Source organism: Pelodiscus sinensis, chromosome 2 (genome assembly GCF_052426305.1).
Source record: "Pelodiscus sinensis isolate ZL-2025 chromosome 2, ASM5242630v1, whole genome shotgun sequence".
Classification (NCBI taxonomy): Eukaryota; Metazoa; Chordata; order Testudines; family Trionychidae; genus Pelodiscus; species Pelodiscus sinensis.
The window spans coordinates 242,314,345-242,327,389 of NC_143053.1; the positions used below are offsets into that span (position 1 = coordinate 242,314,345).

At 36.6% G+C, this 13,045-nt stretch overlaps 1 protein-coding gene across 1 annotated transcript in view; it reads left to right on the top strand.

Annotated features, from left to right (window-relative positions):
* The window catches only part of PTPRN2 (protein tyrosine phosphatase receptor type N2), a 944,343-nt gene that overhangs the window by 878,494 nt on the left and 52,804 nt on the right, over positions 1 to 13,045 (top strand). Inside the window, exon 17 of the mRNA XM_075922745.2 lies at positions 6,464 to 6,541. Coding sequence (XP_075778860.2) covers positions 6,464 to 6,541 — 78 coding nt within the window. The remainder of the gene's footprint in view (positions 1 to 6,463; positions 6,542 to 13,045) is intronic.

Here is a 13,045-nt window from a genome sequence, read left to right on the forward strand (position 1 = left end):
TGGAGATAGTCAAGAGCAGATTAGATAGACATTTATCAGGGATGATCTAGAGTAGACCTTGCTTGGTCCTGCTGTGAGAGCAGGGGACTGGATTCAATTATCTATTGAGGTCCTTTCCAGTTCTAGTATTCTATGATTCTATTATTCTGAAGTATTTGAAAATGTAGAAAATATCCAAAATATTTAAATAAACGGTATTCTATTATTGTTTAACTCCGTGGTCAATCGTGATTGATTTTTTTAATCATTTGTCACCTGTAGTGGATAGCTCTGACAAGAGCTGAAGGATCTTGTAGGATCAAGCTCTCAGGGAAAACTGCAAAGAGAAACTTGTAGGTGATTAGACAGAAGAAAACACTCTGGTTCAGGTTTATTGGAAAGCTGTAAAGAGCTGACATGCACCATCTATGTTACATGAAGGAGGAACACTGTTGCAAGATTAGAGCTGTTTCCTAAGAGTTCATTGGGATCCATTTTAACCACTTGCAAACCATTTTAACCGCTTGCAAACCAAATGTAATTCCCCAAGGTGACACAGTGGGAGGTTGCTGAGGAGTAGTGACCTGCCCACGGTGGAAAACTAGTAGTCAGAAGCTCTCTAAGTGGAGCCAAGAATGTTTTGTTTTAGTTAAATTGATATCAGATTAAGAAATCTATCAGATAATGGAAATAAAAACTGGAAAGACAGAGCTATTCTAGTTCGTAGGAAATCAAGAGTCTTCCCAATCCTTCCTCTCCCCTGCCCATTTAGAACTAGTCCCTTGGGGTACAGCTACACTGCAGCGCTATTTCAGGATACTGAAATAGCTATTCCATGTTTGACAGTGCGCCCGTTATTTTGAAATGTCTTTCGAAATAACAAGTGCGCTATTCTGACGTCCCTGTAAACCTCGTTCCTCCAGGATTAAGGGACATTTCACAATAGCAGTTTATTTTGAAATTTGGCGCTGTGTAGACAGTGCCAAATTACGAAATAACCTATTCTGTAATACACTCAAAATAAGTTATGCAATTTGCATAGCTCAAATTGTGTAACTTATTTTGAGCTAAGAGTGCCGTGTATACGCACCCTAGGATCACTTGAACTGTAGTCCTTACCCAGTTGAAACAACCATTGAAGGCAGAGCCTAATGTCTATAATGCCTGTGGCTGTTGCTTTTGCCTGAGATCTTTTCTGTTAGTTTTATTAGCTACAAATTTGGTTTGTTCTTTCTTTGGATGTACAGTAGATTTGAAATACCAGTGATTCCTCCTTTACTTTTCCTTGCAATAGTCATACCACATACTTATTTAGAATTCTGCCTTTCAGTTTAAATAACATCAGTAATTATTACATTATACAATGATGTTTTTGATGCATTTGTGCTTTGGAGTGCTTGGACGGGAAGTGAATATTGTAGTGTACTGTAAAGTGAGCATTAAAAACACAGGATCAGAACAGTCTGAACTGAATGAGAGGAGGATTTCCCCCTTACGTGTGTAAACCATCTCATGGGGGTGCAGTGTAAAATCAAGCAATTATATTCAGGACTCAGAAAAGGAGGCTTCTGGTGGTGTACTTGTAGCTGTGTGTACCCAGCTTTTGGGTCAGTGGTCGAATCTCCAGCTGGGGCTCACTCAACCTTGATTTAAGTCTAAATGAGTGCAGCAATACAGGCTGAAAAAAAAATTCTCCACACTAGACAATGAGCTGGCCACCTGCCCCACATGTTCTCTTCTTTTTAAAAAGCTACCCCTTCAAGATGTCCATTCCTCCCAGTATGTTAGGAAAACGGGGGTTAGACTCACAGCCTTAGCGTGGTTGAACATATATGAGGAAAGTCAGCAGAGTGATTTGATCAGTGTTCTTTCCTTATCCCTTTAATTTTATTCTAGTGCAAACGGAGCAGATGGGATTCTTATGAAATTCCATGGAATAAAAGTGAGATGGGCGTCGGTTTCCCTATCCCCTGAAATAACGTAAAGTACTAAGATAATAACTCTGCTACTGGCAGCTGAATGAAAAGCTTGCAATTACAGCACAAGGAGACCCTGACTGTGCAGAATAAAACTGTGATAATTACATCTGTCATATTTGTACTTAGTCCTCATTAAATTTCAGGGAAATCATCCAGTAGTAAATAATGTGCAATCTTTGCTTTTAAATCAGAGGTCATGAAAGTAAATGGGAATTCTGTTTTTCCTCATAGGGTTTCTGTGAGGAGAAAAAAACCCCATCAACTACATTAAAAACTCAGCTTGCTTATTATTGAAGACACCAGACTGAGGAATGTCATTAACATGACAGTTTGTTCAAACACAGCATACAAATTTTATCATGGAGATTAGACACTGTAATTCATAATCACATTCGCAACCAGATCTTCTACTTTCATTCCATAATGGTTTTCAAAAGAAGGATTTTAAAATTGTTTTAAATGTTAATTCAAGTATAAAGATAGGGACCAATTACTAACCCATCTTTTTTTTTTATTTTAATGTAGAGATGGAAGTGATGACTAAATAGTACTATCTGTGCTGTTAGTCTTTACTGTTAAGGAAGACATTTCAATATTAACACAAGAATATTTATAGTCCCTGTACTTAATGAAAAATATGTGGAAGTAAATTCTTAATTTTGCAAAAAATCAGATCTGAACATTGCATTCTAAAAAGCCTTGTTTTGTACATACTTTAAAGATACTGGTCAGTGTTTAACCTACTTTCCTTACTACTATAATGATAAAAACTGTAAAAATGATAGATGTATCAATCTTGCATACAAGATGGAATATGCTATTTCTAATCTTACACCAGTACAAATTAAGAGTAACTCTATTGGATTCAGTGGACTTAAATACATGTAAAAATGGCTTAAGTGATGCAACATCTGACCCAGTATATCCATCTCCGTCTGTCTGTGCATAGCAATGATTCTAGGGAGGGCTTAAGTATGTGTGTGTATATATAAATGTAACATATTTGTAAATTGCATAAGATTTCAAAATGGCTAATCTTGCAGGTATACATTTATGCCTTTATTTTACTTTGCTTTTTTTGGACAATAGTTAGCAGGTACCACAAACAACTTCTTAAATCCAAATACATCCGAGTTGGCTGATTACAACTGAAATATACTGATGTTGCTGTATTTCATTAGCACTATCAGTGAAATATGTAACAGCCGAACTTATGTCTAAAACACCTAAGGAAACAAAGAATTTTACTGTGAGTAGAAATCAATGAGATTTGTGTAAAGTCTTATCATGGACAAGTTGGATAGTATTATAGTAAGAAAAACAAATAGAAAAAGTAAAGCAGTCGTTATAATTTTGTACCAATGTAAAGATGGAAACATAATTATGTAGTATCATAGCTTGAAAATATTGTAGTTAAAGTTGGCACTACTAATCATGACATCATATCCTTTGTGCTGTTCTATTTAAGATATCGTATATCAAATTTCATTTTAAAACACACTAAAAAGAGACAAGACATGGTATTAACTCATCTTAGGTTTATGAGTTATTTGATTTGATCTCCTTCTGAACTCCTTTTCTGATAATAAGTCTGCATAGGATAGATAATTCCTCGGAGGTTCTTTTTGCAGTTTTTCTTTCGTTTTAACTTTTATCAGTGATAGTGATCAAAATCAATGCAGTTAATTATGCTTTGGTTTGTAGTGGCCCTCAAGCCTTTCTTTTTTCTTCCCACAAATGAAATAATGGAAAAATAGACTGGTACATTATCATACAATCTTTTCTGCCATTCCTATGCTGCGGTGGAAAATGAAAATTCCATTATAGTAGAACATTTATAATTATACTACTTTCTTTCTAAAAGTGGCTGATCCATTTACTGCTTATGTAAACCATATGAATCTGGGGCTTGTAGGGTGAGCAGAGAGAAATCTTGTTCTCATTGAACAATTACATATGTAACATGATTTCTAAGGGTTGTTTCAGGACAAAACTTGAGCAAAGCAGACATGTTGATTTTTGTTTTCATAAACTGATAGTTTGGAACCTGATGTTCTCTGCTCTGGATGGCTTTTGTCTGTATCTGTGTCTGTGTCTAATTTTGGGGAAGAAATAGGATAGGGGATCCTGGAGGTAGGATAGTGATTAAGGGGGAATATAAAATGATCTATTTTGCTCATTGGTCAGTTGATTAAAATATTAATGATTTTATTTATAATTTCCTATTATTATTAATTATAGGAAAAGAGTACACTTGATAGACTTTTAAAAGTACATTAATTAAAAAACTGATTCATCAGTTGTCCCAGATCACATCATATCAAATATGATAAAAGTGAGGGACCTTCCTAAAATAAGTAGCCTTTGAAGCTGTAAATATAAAAATGTTAACAAAAACAGGCATTATGCTTAATTAGTTTAGTCTTTGCTCTATTTTGTTCAATTAAAGATCATTTAATAGCATGATAGGGCTTTTTGCCATCTTCTATTTGCTCTGCGCATACAAAGTGTTCCTGCTTATAATTATTTTCTGTATAACAAAGTGTGCACAGAATGTAGTACTTGTAATTATAATTTAGTTATTGTTAAATTGACGATACATTTCACCACTCTGTGCTCATTATGATGTTTGCCACGTTCCAAACAGCACCTTTGTGACAACAGCCGATTAATGCTGAAATGCCAAGAGTAGCCTATTCCTGATTTATCAGATAGATGAATGTTTAGAAGTATTTCTTCCAAGACCGTGCTACTTACATCATCACTGTCGTTGTTTTCTAGTGTATACACGCATGCATGCTTATAATTAGTTCAAAAAAGATCAACCAAATTGTGAGCTTTAATAATACAACTTATATACTTTTGCTGAGATTTAGAGAGAGAAGCCTAAAGTCAGGCTCCTAAATACATAGTTAGATATCTAAATAAGTGGCCTGCTTTCAAAAGTGCTAAGCGCACTGCAATTTCCATTGCAGTCAATGGGACCTTTTGGGCAGATTACTTTTGAAAACAAAACGATTTGGGCCCAGTTCAGCAAAGTAAATAAAGTCAATGGGACTTACTCACATGTTTTGCTGAATTTGGCCCTTTTTAGATGCTTAATTTAGAACTTTATTTTTTGAAAATAATATACATGATTACATTATATACAAATATGTGTGCAATATAATTTTATGATAAAACTATATATGATTCCCACTTTTTTGGATAATTATATTTCTATTGAGATGGGGAGAGTTGGTCTGCATAACTTTGCTGAAAAAGTAAACATCTCAATGAATTAGTTGCTCAAGAAAGAATATAATATAAACAAGGAATTAGAAACACTTTATTTTTATCAAGTTTTCTCCTAACAGTGTGTTGTATTTTAAAAGTAGGCTTTTATTCAAAATGGATTTAGCAATATAATTTTACTTGCATTGTGTTGTAATAGTGAATTTTAATATTAGGTCCAGTTTTAATTCTGAATCAGAAAATTAAAAGCATAAATGGTTTTTTCTACTTTTTTGCAACATTCATCATGTTGTTCCATTAGAATACCTTACATCTGTTCTTTTATGCTCCTTCCCTCTTTTCTATTGCACATAATTATGAGATACTTTCTTTTATGCTGACATCCACTATCACTGAAAATGTTGATAGGCTATGAATAAATTCAGTAGCTATCTGTTAACGAAACTATAACTTACATTCATTTCTATTAAGATCTTAACTTCACTTTTAGTACAGAAAACTATAAAGTGAAATCTTTGAGTCTAATTCTGTTCTCAGTAACTTGGCACTGGCTAAAAGTTATTCTCACTGATTTCAGTGGGAGAATCAGAGCAGAATTTGGCCCTTTTTTTCTGTACATTCAAAGTTTTGTCTTGGTCTCTTAAGGTTTAGAATAAGTATTTTGAACAATATCTCAGACAATCTTATCTTTACCAGGAGAATGGAGACTGTGATTTAGGACCAAGAAAACCAACCATCAGTTTGAAAACATTCATTGTAACTCGCTAATCCTATTTACTCTGATGGCTCTGTTTCTTAGGTTTTTCCCCCCTTGCTCAGTCAGTCTTTGAATTAAATGTTATAATTAAGTCAAAAAGCAGAAATTCATCTACTGAGCATGCATTTAGACAAATCAATTAGCCAGAGAAAGCCAGAAACTGAATTTGTTCTCCATTTTTGCTTGTTATATGAGCTCTTGAGTAGCACAATGAATATGGAGCAGTTATTTAGCTGTGTCCAGCTTTCCTAACTCTCTGAAGAAAAATGTTTTAAGATTACTTCTGGGTTGCTGTGAAACCAAGGCTATGGATCTCAAGTAAATGCTTTTGACAGCAAATTCTTTTATATAATCTTATATTGCATATTTAGTACATCGAACACTAATATTGATCTGGTAACCTCACTCTTTTGTGGAAAGGAAGCTCTCCTGACCTCATGAACAGAAATAAAATGTTTTGCTCACCATCATTACTTTTAGTAATACTAGTCCATTCTCTCTCTTATCACTCCAGATGGACCATGATCCTAGGAACCCTGCATATATTGCTACTCAGGGCCCTCTTCCTGCTACTGTTGCTGACTTCTGGCAGGTAAATCTTTCTCAATTATAACTGTCTTTTTGAAAGTTCAGGCATGAAGCTGGTTTTATGTCTTAAATTGAAAACCTTCCTGCACTTTTAGAAATTTAAGAGGTATAAACCAATTATATTTTAGGCAGCCTTTGTAATTCAGTTGAGAAGCTATCCTGAGATGGCTACATGCCTTTTAAAGATATTACATGTAATTAACCAAGTGATGTAAATATACAAATTATGTTAAAGAAAATACATTATCTGTATAGGCCAAAATATTCAACCATGAATGCCTAATGTATGCTCCTAACTCCATATTTAGATGTCTACTTGAAACTGGTTTCTGAGACTTGACTTGCCTGAGAACCTAATTCAGATTAAGGCCCTTTTCCTGCATAGACTTGTATGCACTTTTAACTTAAGATCTCTTGAGTAGAACCACTTAAATCTACTCCTAATAGGTCCAGTTCAGAAAAATACTTGACCACACCCTTAAGTGATCTTCTGGACAAGGAAAATATCCTGAATCGTGCCACTGTGTGTAAAACAAAGTACGTAAGTCTTTGCAAAATCAGGGCCTAAGCTTGTAGTTAACTAGATGGGAAAGTGGACTTACTTTGCATGAGCTTGATTGGGAGAACACATGGAAAATCATGACTTGAGCAGACACTTGGCTAGGTAAATTGTTAATCACACATGTGTATAAGTGACAAAGAGAAAATTAGACCTTTATTTGTAAGAACAAGTCTATGCCAGAAACACACTAAACATCAAACTGTTTCTGCTTAAACAGCATTACAACTATTGGTGCTTATTATCAGGAGCAGAAAATGTTTTTATTCACTGCTCTACTGTTTTACCTTACAAATGTAGGAAATTCTTAGCTAAGTTAGAGGGACTATAGATAACATTTTCAGAAGCGTCGTAGGAGCCTGTATTCAACTGAAAGTCATCACATCATTTTTCTATCCAGGTCCACCCATAAACATGGAGTTCATCTTCATTACAAAATATTTTATATTCAATGTATTTATTTTACAAAGTATGTTAACATTTTCTTTTGCATTTCTATTTCTGTATTTGTGGACAAATGAAGATCGAGGTCAAAATTTTTCAAAACTGATTTTGGTTACAAAAGAAAGTTGGTTGAGAGGGATGGGACTGAATCTCAGGCAGAGATTATTTAATTGGAAAAAAAACCCAACTCCAGAAACCCTGGAGTTGCTGAGTTGAGACATTCTATCACTTATCAGTGATGGGAACACCCATTAATTGCCAGGTTTTTTGGATGCTGTTATCCTTAGACTCAATTATTTGAGCCTCTTATGCTTATACTCCTTAGTTAGGCCACCCAGGGAGATGTGACTTCTAAGTTATTCCCTGAATCTGTGCCAGTGAGGTACTCTTCCCTGTGTCATTGTGTTGGAGGATACATAAGAACACTCCGTGTGTCCCTTGTTTTATTCCCTTGAGTCAGATACTTGTGTGTGGCAATGCTGTGGGGAGTGATATGGCCAGGATAGCAGCATGCGGACAAAGACTTTATTACGTAGTCACTTCCAAGAGGGACGCAGCTCCTTGTTGTAATAAGAAGCTGTCTCTATTGCTGTCCAGTTTAAAAGGTACCCAGAAGTAATTTTGTCTATAGAGCTAACTTTTCCTGATTCTTTCAGGCAAATATATGAAAAGCCTCATTTTTTAGAAAAAATGTTTGTGTGCATATTTCAAGTATTCATACATGCAAGTACGAGTATATATGCTATGGTGAATACATATGCCTCTTCTTACATTTAAATATGGCATTTAAAAAACAAACTTTATAGGAAATGTCAGCAAAAATTTGGACATGATCACACCTGGATATGCTGGTGGCTAAATTTGCTTCCTCGCCCTGATAGATTTATTGTTGTCCCTTTCTGACTCAAACTAATCCTCACTTAAATGGGACTCCCTGTTCTGGCTGGATCATGGATGTTCCTGGACCACATTGCCCAGGAAGAAAGAGGTCTGGCGGTGGACAGGAGCACTGTAAGGGGCACAAGTAACTCAACCTCTTTCAACCAGCACTTTATCCAAAAGCTCATTGTTTTGTTCCTCAGAGTCAACCTACTAGGGCTTTTCTGGGTAGGACTGGGAATTCTTTGCTCCTTCTCTGTGTCCTTCTGTGTGTCTTAAATCTCTCAAAACTGTGGAAAAACTTTGGATTAAAAGTTTCTCCATTGATTTCTGGGTAACTCACCTGGGACCCCAAATATTCATAAACCAGGACCTCTGCTATTGGCACAGCCTTTTTGTCCCTTACTGCATAAGCTTCAGGCCCTTCTGTGAAATAATGATCTTCAAATTCTGTCTGAGGTGGGTCCAAAGTCATCAGCAGCGATATGTTCCATTGGTACCCCATGAGATACTGCTGCCTAGGGCTCTCCCTGCTTTAGCATCACACTTTCTGTACCAGTTTTCTATATCCTGCCTGTCTTCCATCAGAAATGTTGCCTTAATTTAAAATTTTGTCAACCCCAAACTGTCCAATAGTTTTAAAACCATGACATACACTGACAAAAAAAAGTTTTGAGGTTATTTGGTGCATCAAGCCCATCCATGTATCCTTCACCTGCTGATTTTCCCCTTTTCCTGTACCTATACAATATAATCATCTTTAAATTCCAAGGAGTAATGGGCTTAAAGTGCAGCAGGGGAGGTTTAGATTGGACATTAGGAAAAAATTCCTAACTGTCAGGGTGGTCAAATATTGGAATAAATTGCCAAGGGAGGTGGTGGAATCTCCCTCTCTGGAGATATTTAAGAACAGGTTAGATAGACATCTGTCAGGGATGGTGTAGACGGAGCTTGATCCTGCCTTGAGGGCGGGGGGCTGGACTCGATGACCTCTCGAGGTCCCTTCCAGTCCTATTATTCTATGATTCTATGATTCTATGAAGCTCTCTAGCTGCAACCAGAAAGCCTTTACTGGAGTATTCTGAAGTGATTTTACTTTCCATTGTGGCTGCATTTGTCCATATAATTTTGCTATCTCTCACTGTGCTGATTACCATGCTTGTGCCCCAGCTTCTAATACTATAATATTGTAACTCCACCATTTCTTTTTCTGCCTCTTCTCCCCCCCCCCCCCCCCCCCCGATCTACATAATGTTTTCTGAAGCGCTTTTCTGAAGCTAGGTTGTTCAACGCCAAGAGAGTTGGGCCATTTATACTGGCTGCTAGAAACTCCCAGCCATTCATTTGAGCCATGATGCTGAACTGAGCCAATAAACTTCCTAGAAATTCTTTCCTCAGCAATAGTGGAATTTTCCATCGTTTGAGTTGGGACACTTAATCTCCCCACTCTGGCTCACTATGGGTTACAAACAGGATTTTAAAATTGTTGCAAATGTCCAGTCTTGCCAAGTCTTCTGATTGGCTCAATTCCACATCCAGGCAGCTGACTTCCATTGTGCTCTCTGACCCTTTCATTTCTTCCTTAAGATGATTTTTCAGCTGCCTAAACCCTGGCTGCCTCTTATCTTTATTAGCAAGTAACAAGTCGACCAAACATGCTTGGTCTCCTCCAAGGAACATTTTCTGATTAATAGCATTCAGGCTGCTTGTCACTTCATCAATCCATCTTGCCATTCCCAGCCAGGAGCTTTATAGCTCCATCTGTAAATCATCCCCCAAACCTTTCTGGGAAATTTTCAGATGCTGCTTTAATCTCATTAGTGAAACAATAAGCTTTTGTTTTAGCTCTTGTTTTAATTCTTTTGGACCAATTTTGATTTCTGCAAGCATCCTCATTATTCCATTTTACCCAAACGTTTTTTCTTCACTTTCTTCCTAAGATTCACTCTATCAGGGCTTCTCTGACTGTGAGGGCATGTCTACACAGCAGCATTATTTCGGAATACCTTACGTTATTTTGTTATATAACAAAATGCGCACCTACAGGACAAGCCTTTATTTTGAAATAATAACGAGCTGAAGGACTTCTTACTCCAACTCCTGTAACTCTCATTTCATGAGGAGTAAGGGAAATTGAAGGAAAAGTGTTCTTCCTTCAACTTCCTGCTGTGTAGATAGTGCCAAAAGTCGAATTAAGCTATTTCAACTTCAGCTAGGCAATAGAAGTAGCTGATGTTGCGTATCTTTAATTAGACTTTTGTCCTGCTATGTAGAAGTACCCTGATTGGGGTATGTTTGCTCCTTCTGTGTATTTCTGCTTTTTTTTTCTCCTATGTGTGACTCCAAGAATTAATTCCGTGGCCCCTGAGGGCTAGACTGCAAGGATCTATCGGAAAAAGATACGCAAAATCCCTGGACCCCATAGTCTAACCGTACCCTGAGTTTTCTGTATTAGCCTCTAAGGAAAACCCTAGGATCTGTAGTTCAGTTTCTATTCAAACCTAACCATTTGCTTGAGGTTTTTTGGCAGTGGCTCCTATTTTTTCATCTGTCTGATTCCATAATAGTGTTTTATTATTTCTTACATTTATCCTGAATGAAGGAACAGTGGTTATGCCTACCTGGTTTCATTTGAGGTTTCACTACCTGCCTCGTGGATGTAACAACAATACTCGGCTCCTCTTGGAGCATGATTTGAAAACAAGGATAGAGAACATTTCTAGTATGTACCAAATTATCCGACCAGGAATTCCATGTTGTGAATAATTTTGGAGTCATAACCTTTTATTATGATGTGTATGTACCACATATATAATTCCATGATACAGTGAAGTATTTGACTTACCTCAATTTCACTTTAGCTTGTGAACACAGAACAACTTGAAAAAGATATTTGATCATATTATTCCAGTAAGATGATGTTAGATGCGCAGATGTATAGAGCGGTGAGGAGTCCTGTGTATAAATGTATAGAATCACTTATCTTTATGCTAAAAAAAACTTAATTGTTCCAGTTTTGTAAATTGCACATCTGCTAGACTCCCTGATCTCACAGTTGGTATGCATTCGGTTTTCTGTACAAAGTCCTAACCCTTTCTTACTTTTTAAGATACTAAAAAGTCAGGTTTTTTATTATCCTCTCTAACCTCTTAGAACTTAGAGGACCTCCCATTTTTCTCTGGTTTAACCTTTCCATTCATTTTTGCCTTTGTGTCTGATACCATCTTTTTGGATTAGAAGTAGGTGATGAGAATCTGTGTGGAGCATAACATTACTTCACTTTGTCATTTGAGGTGTGTGTGTGTGTGTGTGTGTATGTGTGTGTGTATATATATATATATATATATATATATATATATATATATATATATATATATATATATATATATATATATATATATATATGGGAGAGGGATAGAGGAAAAAAATCTATGTTTCCATCTCTCTCTACCACCCTTATGCCTCCCCCCCTTACAATAGTATCAGAGCACTTCACAATTTTTAAGGTAAGGTAGGGTTGTGTGGGGAAGCATTCTGTCCCTACCTCAGCAAAAGAAAAATATGATTTCCATCCCAGGTGCTTTCAGGGTAGCATGGTTTGTGAGCTCTAAAACTGATTTTAAAACAAACTGGAATCTCTACAGATTTTTCTCTTGTGGACTGTGGGGATACATACAGAACAGATTGCTTTCAAGCTGACTTGATTCATGAGTTTATTTTCCTTGCATGGAACTGAACTTGCTGCATCCCTAATTAGTTCTTATCTTCAGAAAAGGGGGAATAGGCAAAAAAAAAGGCACAGTGATCTGATGTGTAGAATATGCAAATTTAATGTGATAAATGAAAGAAGGCAAGGCAAAGATGGGTATATAACTGTGTCCCTTGAGGTTTAATAACATGTCAAGTTATGTGAAATAAATACATCATTAGTAATTGCACAGCCATTCAATAAAGAAGTGCGGGGTAACCATGTTTGTCCTTGATTTATAGCTCAAATTGGATGGGGGAGTAGCGGTTGTAGCCTTCAAGTCTCTGCCCATTGACCAAATGTCATGCATTCAGTACCAAAATGAAATGCCAGCCATGTGCTGTGCAGATCTTCATAATACAATTGTTCCTCTTTTGTGTTTGTGTCAATCGACAGTGTTTCATTGGTTAACAATATTGTCATTTAAATTGTCATAATTTGGCTTGATTTAATGCCACACTTAAATGACTGGGAACAGTTTTTGCCTCTCAAGGTGTATCTACACTTAAACTGCTGCAGTGGTACAGCTACAGAGCTGCATCTTCACTACTGTAGCAGTACAATGCAGACACTAACTACTCTGACAGGAGAACTCCTCCCATTGTTCTGAGTAATCCACCTCCCCAAGAAGTGGTAGCGAAGTTGACAGAAGAATTCTGTTGATCTGATGCTGTCTAGAGTGCGGGTTAGGTCCAGCTTACTTATGTCTTTCAGGGTGTCGATCTCCCAGTTCTTTAGTTATTGTTTCAAGCCATCTGCAGAGCCACATATCTATAGAACACATATTTTGAAGGCTATCTTTGCAGTCAAACAGGCTTTTTACACACACACACACATACACACACACACACACACACGGCTTACATTCTAGAGCACCA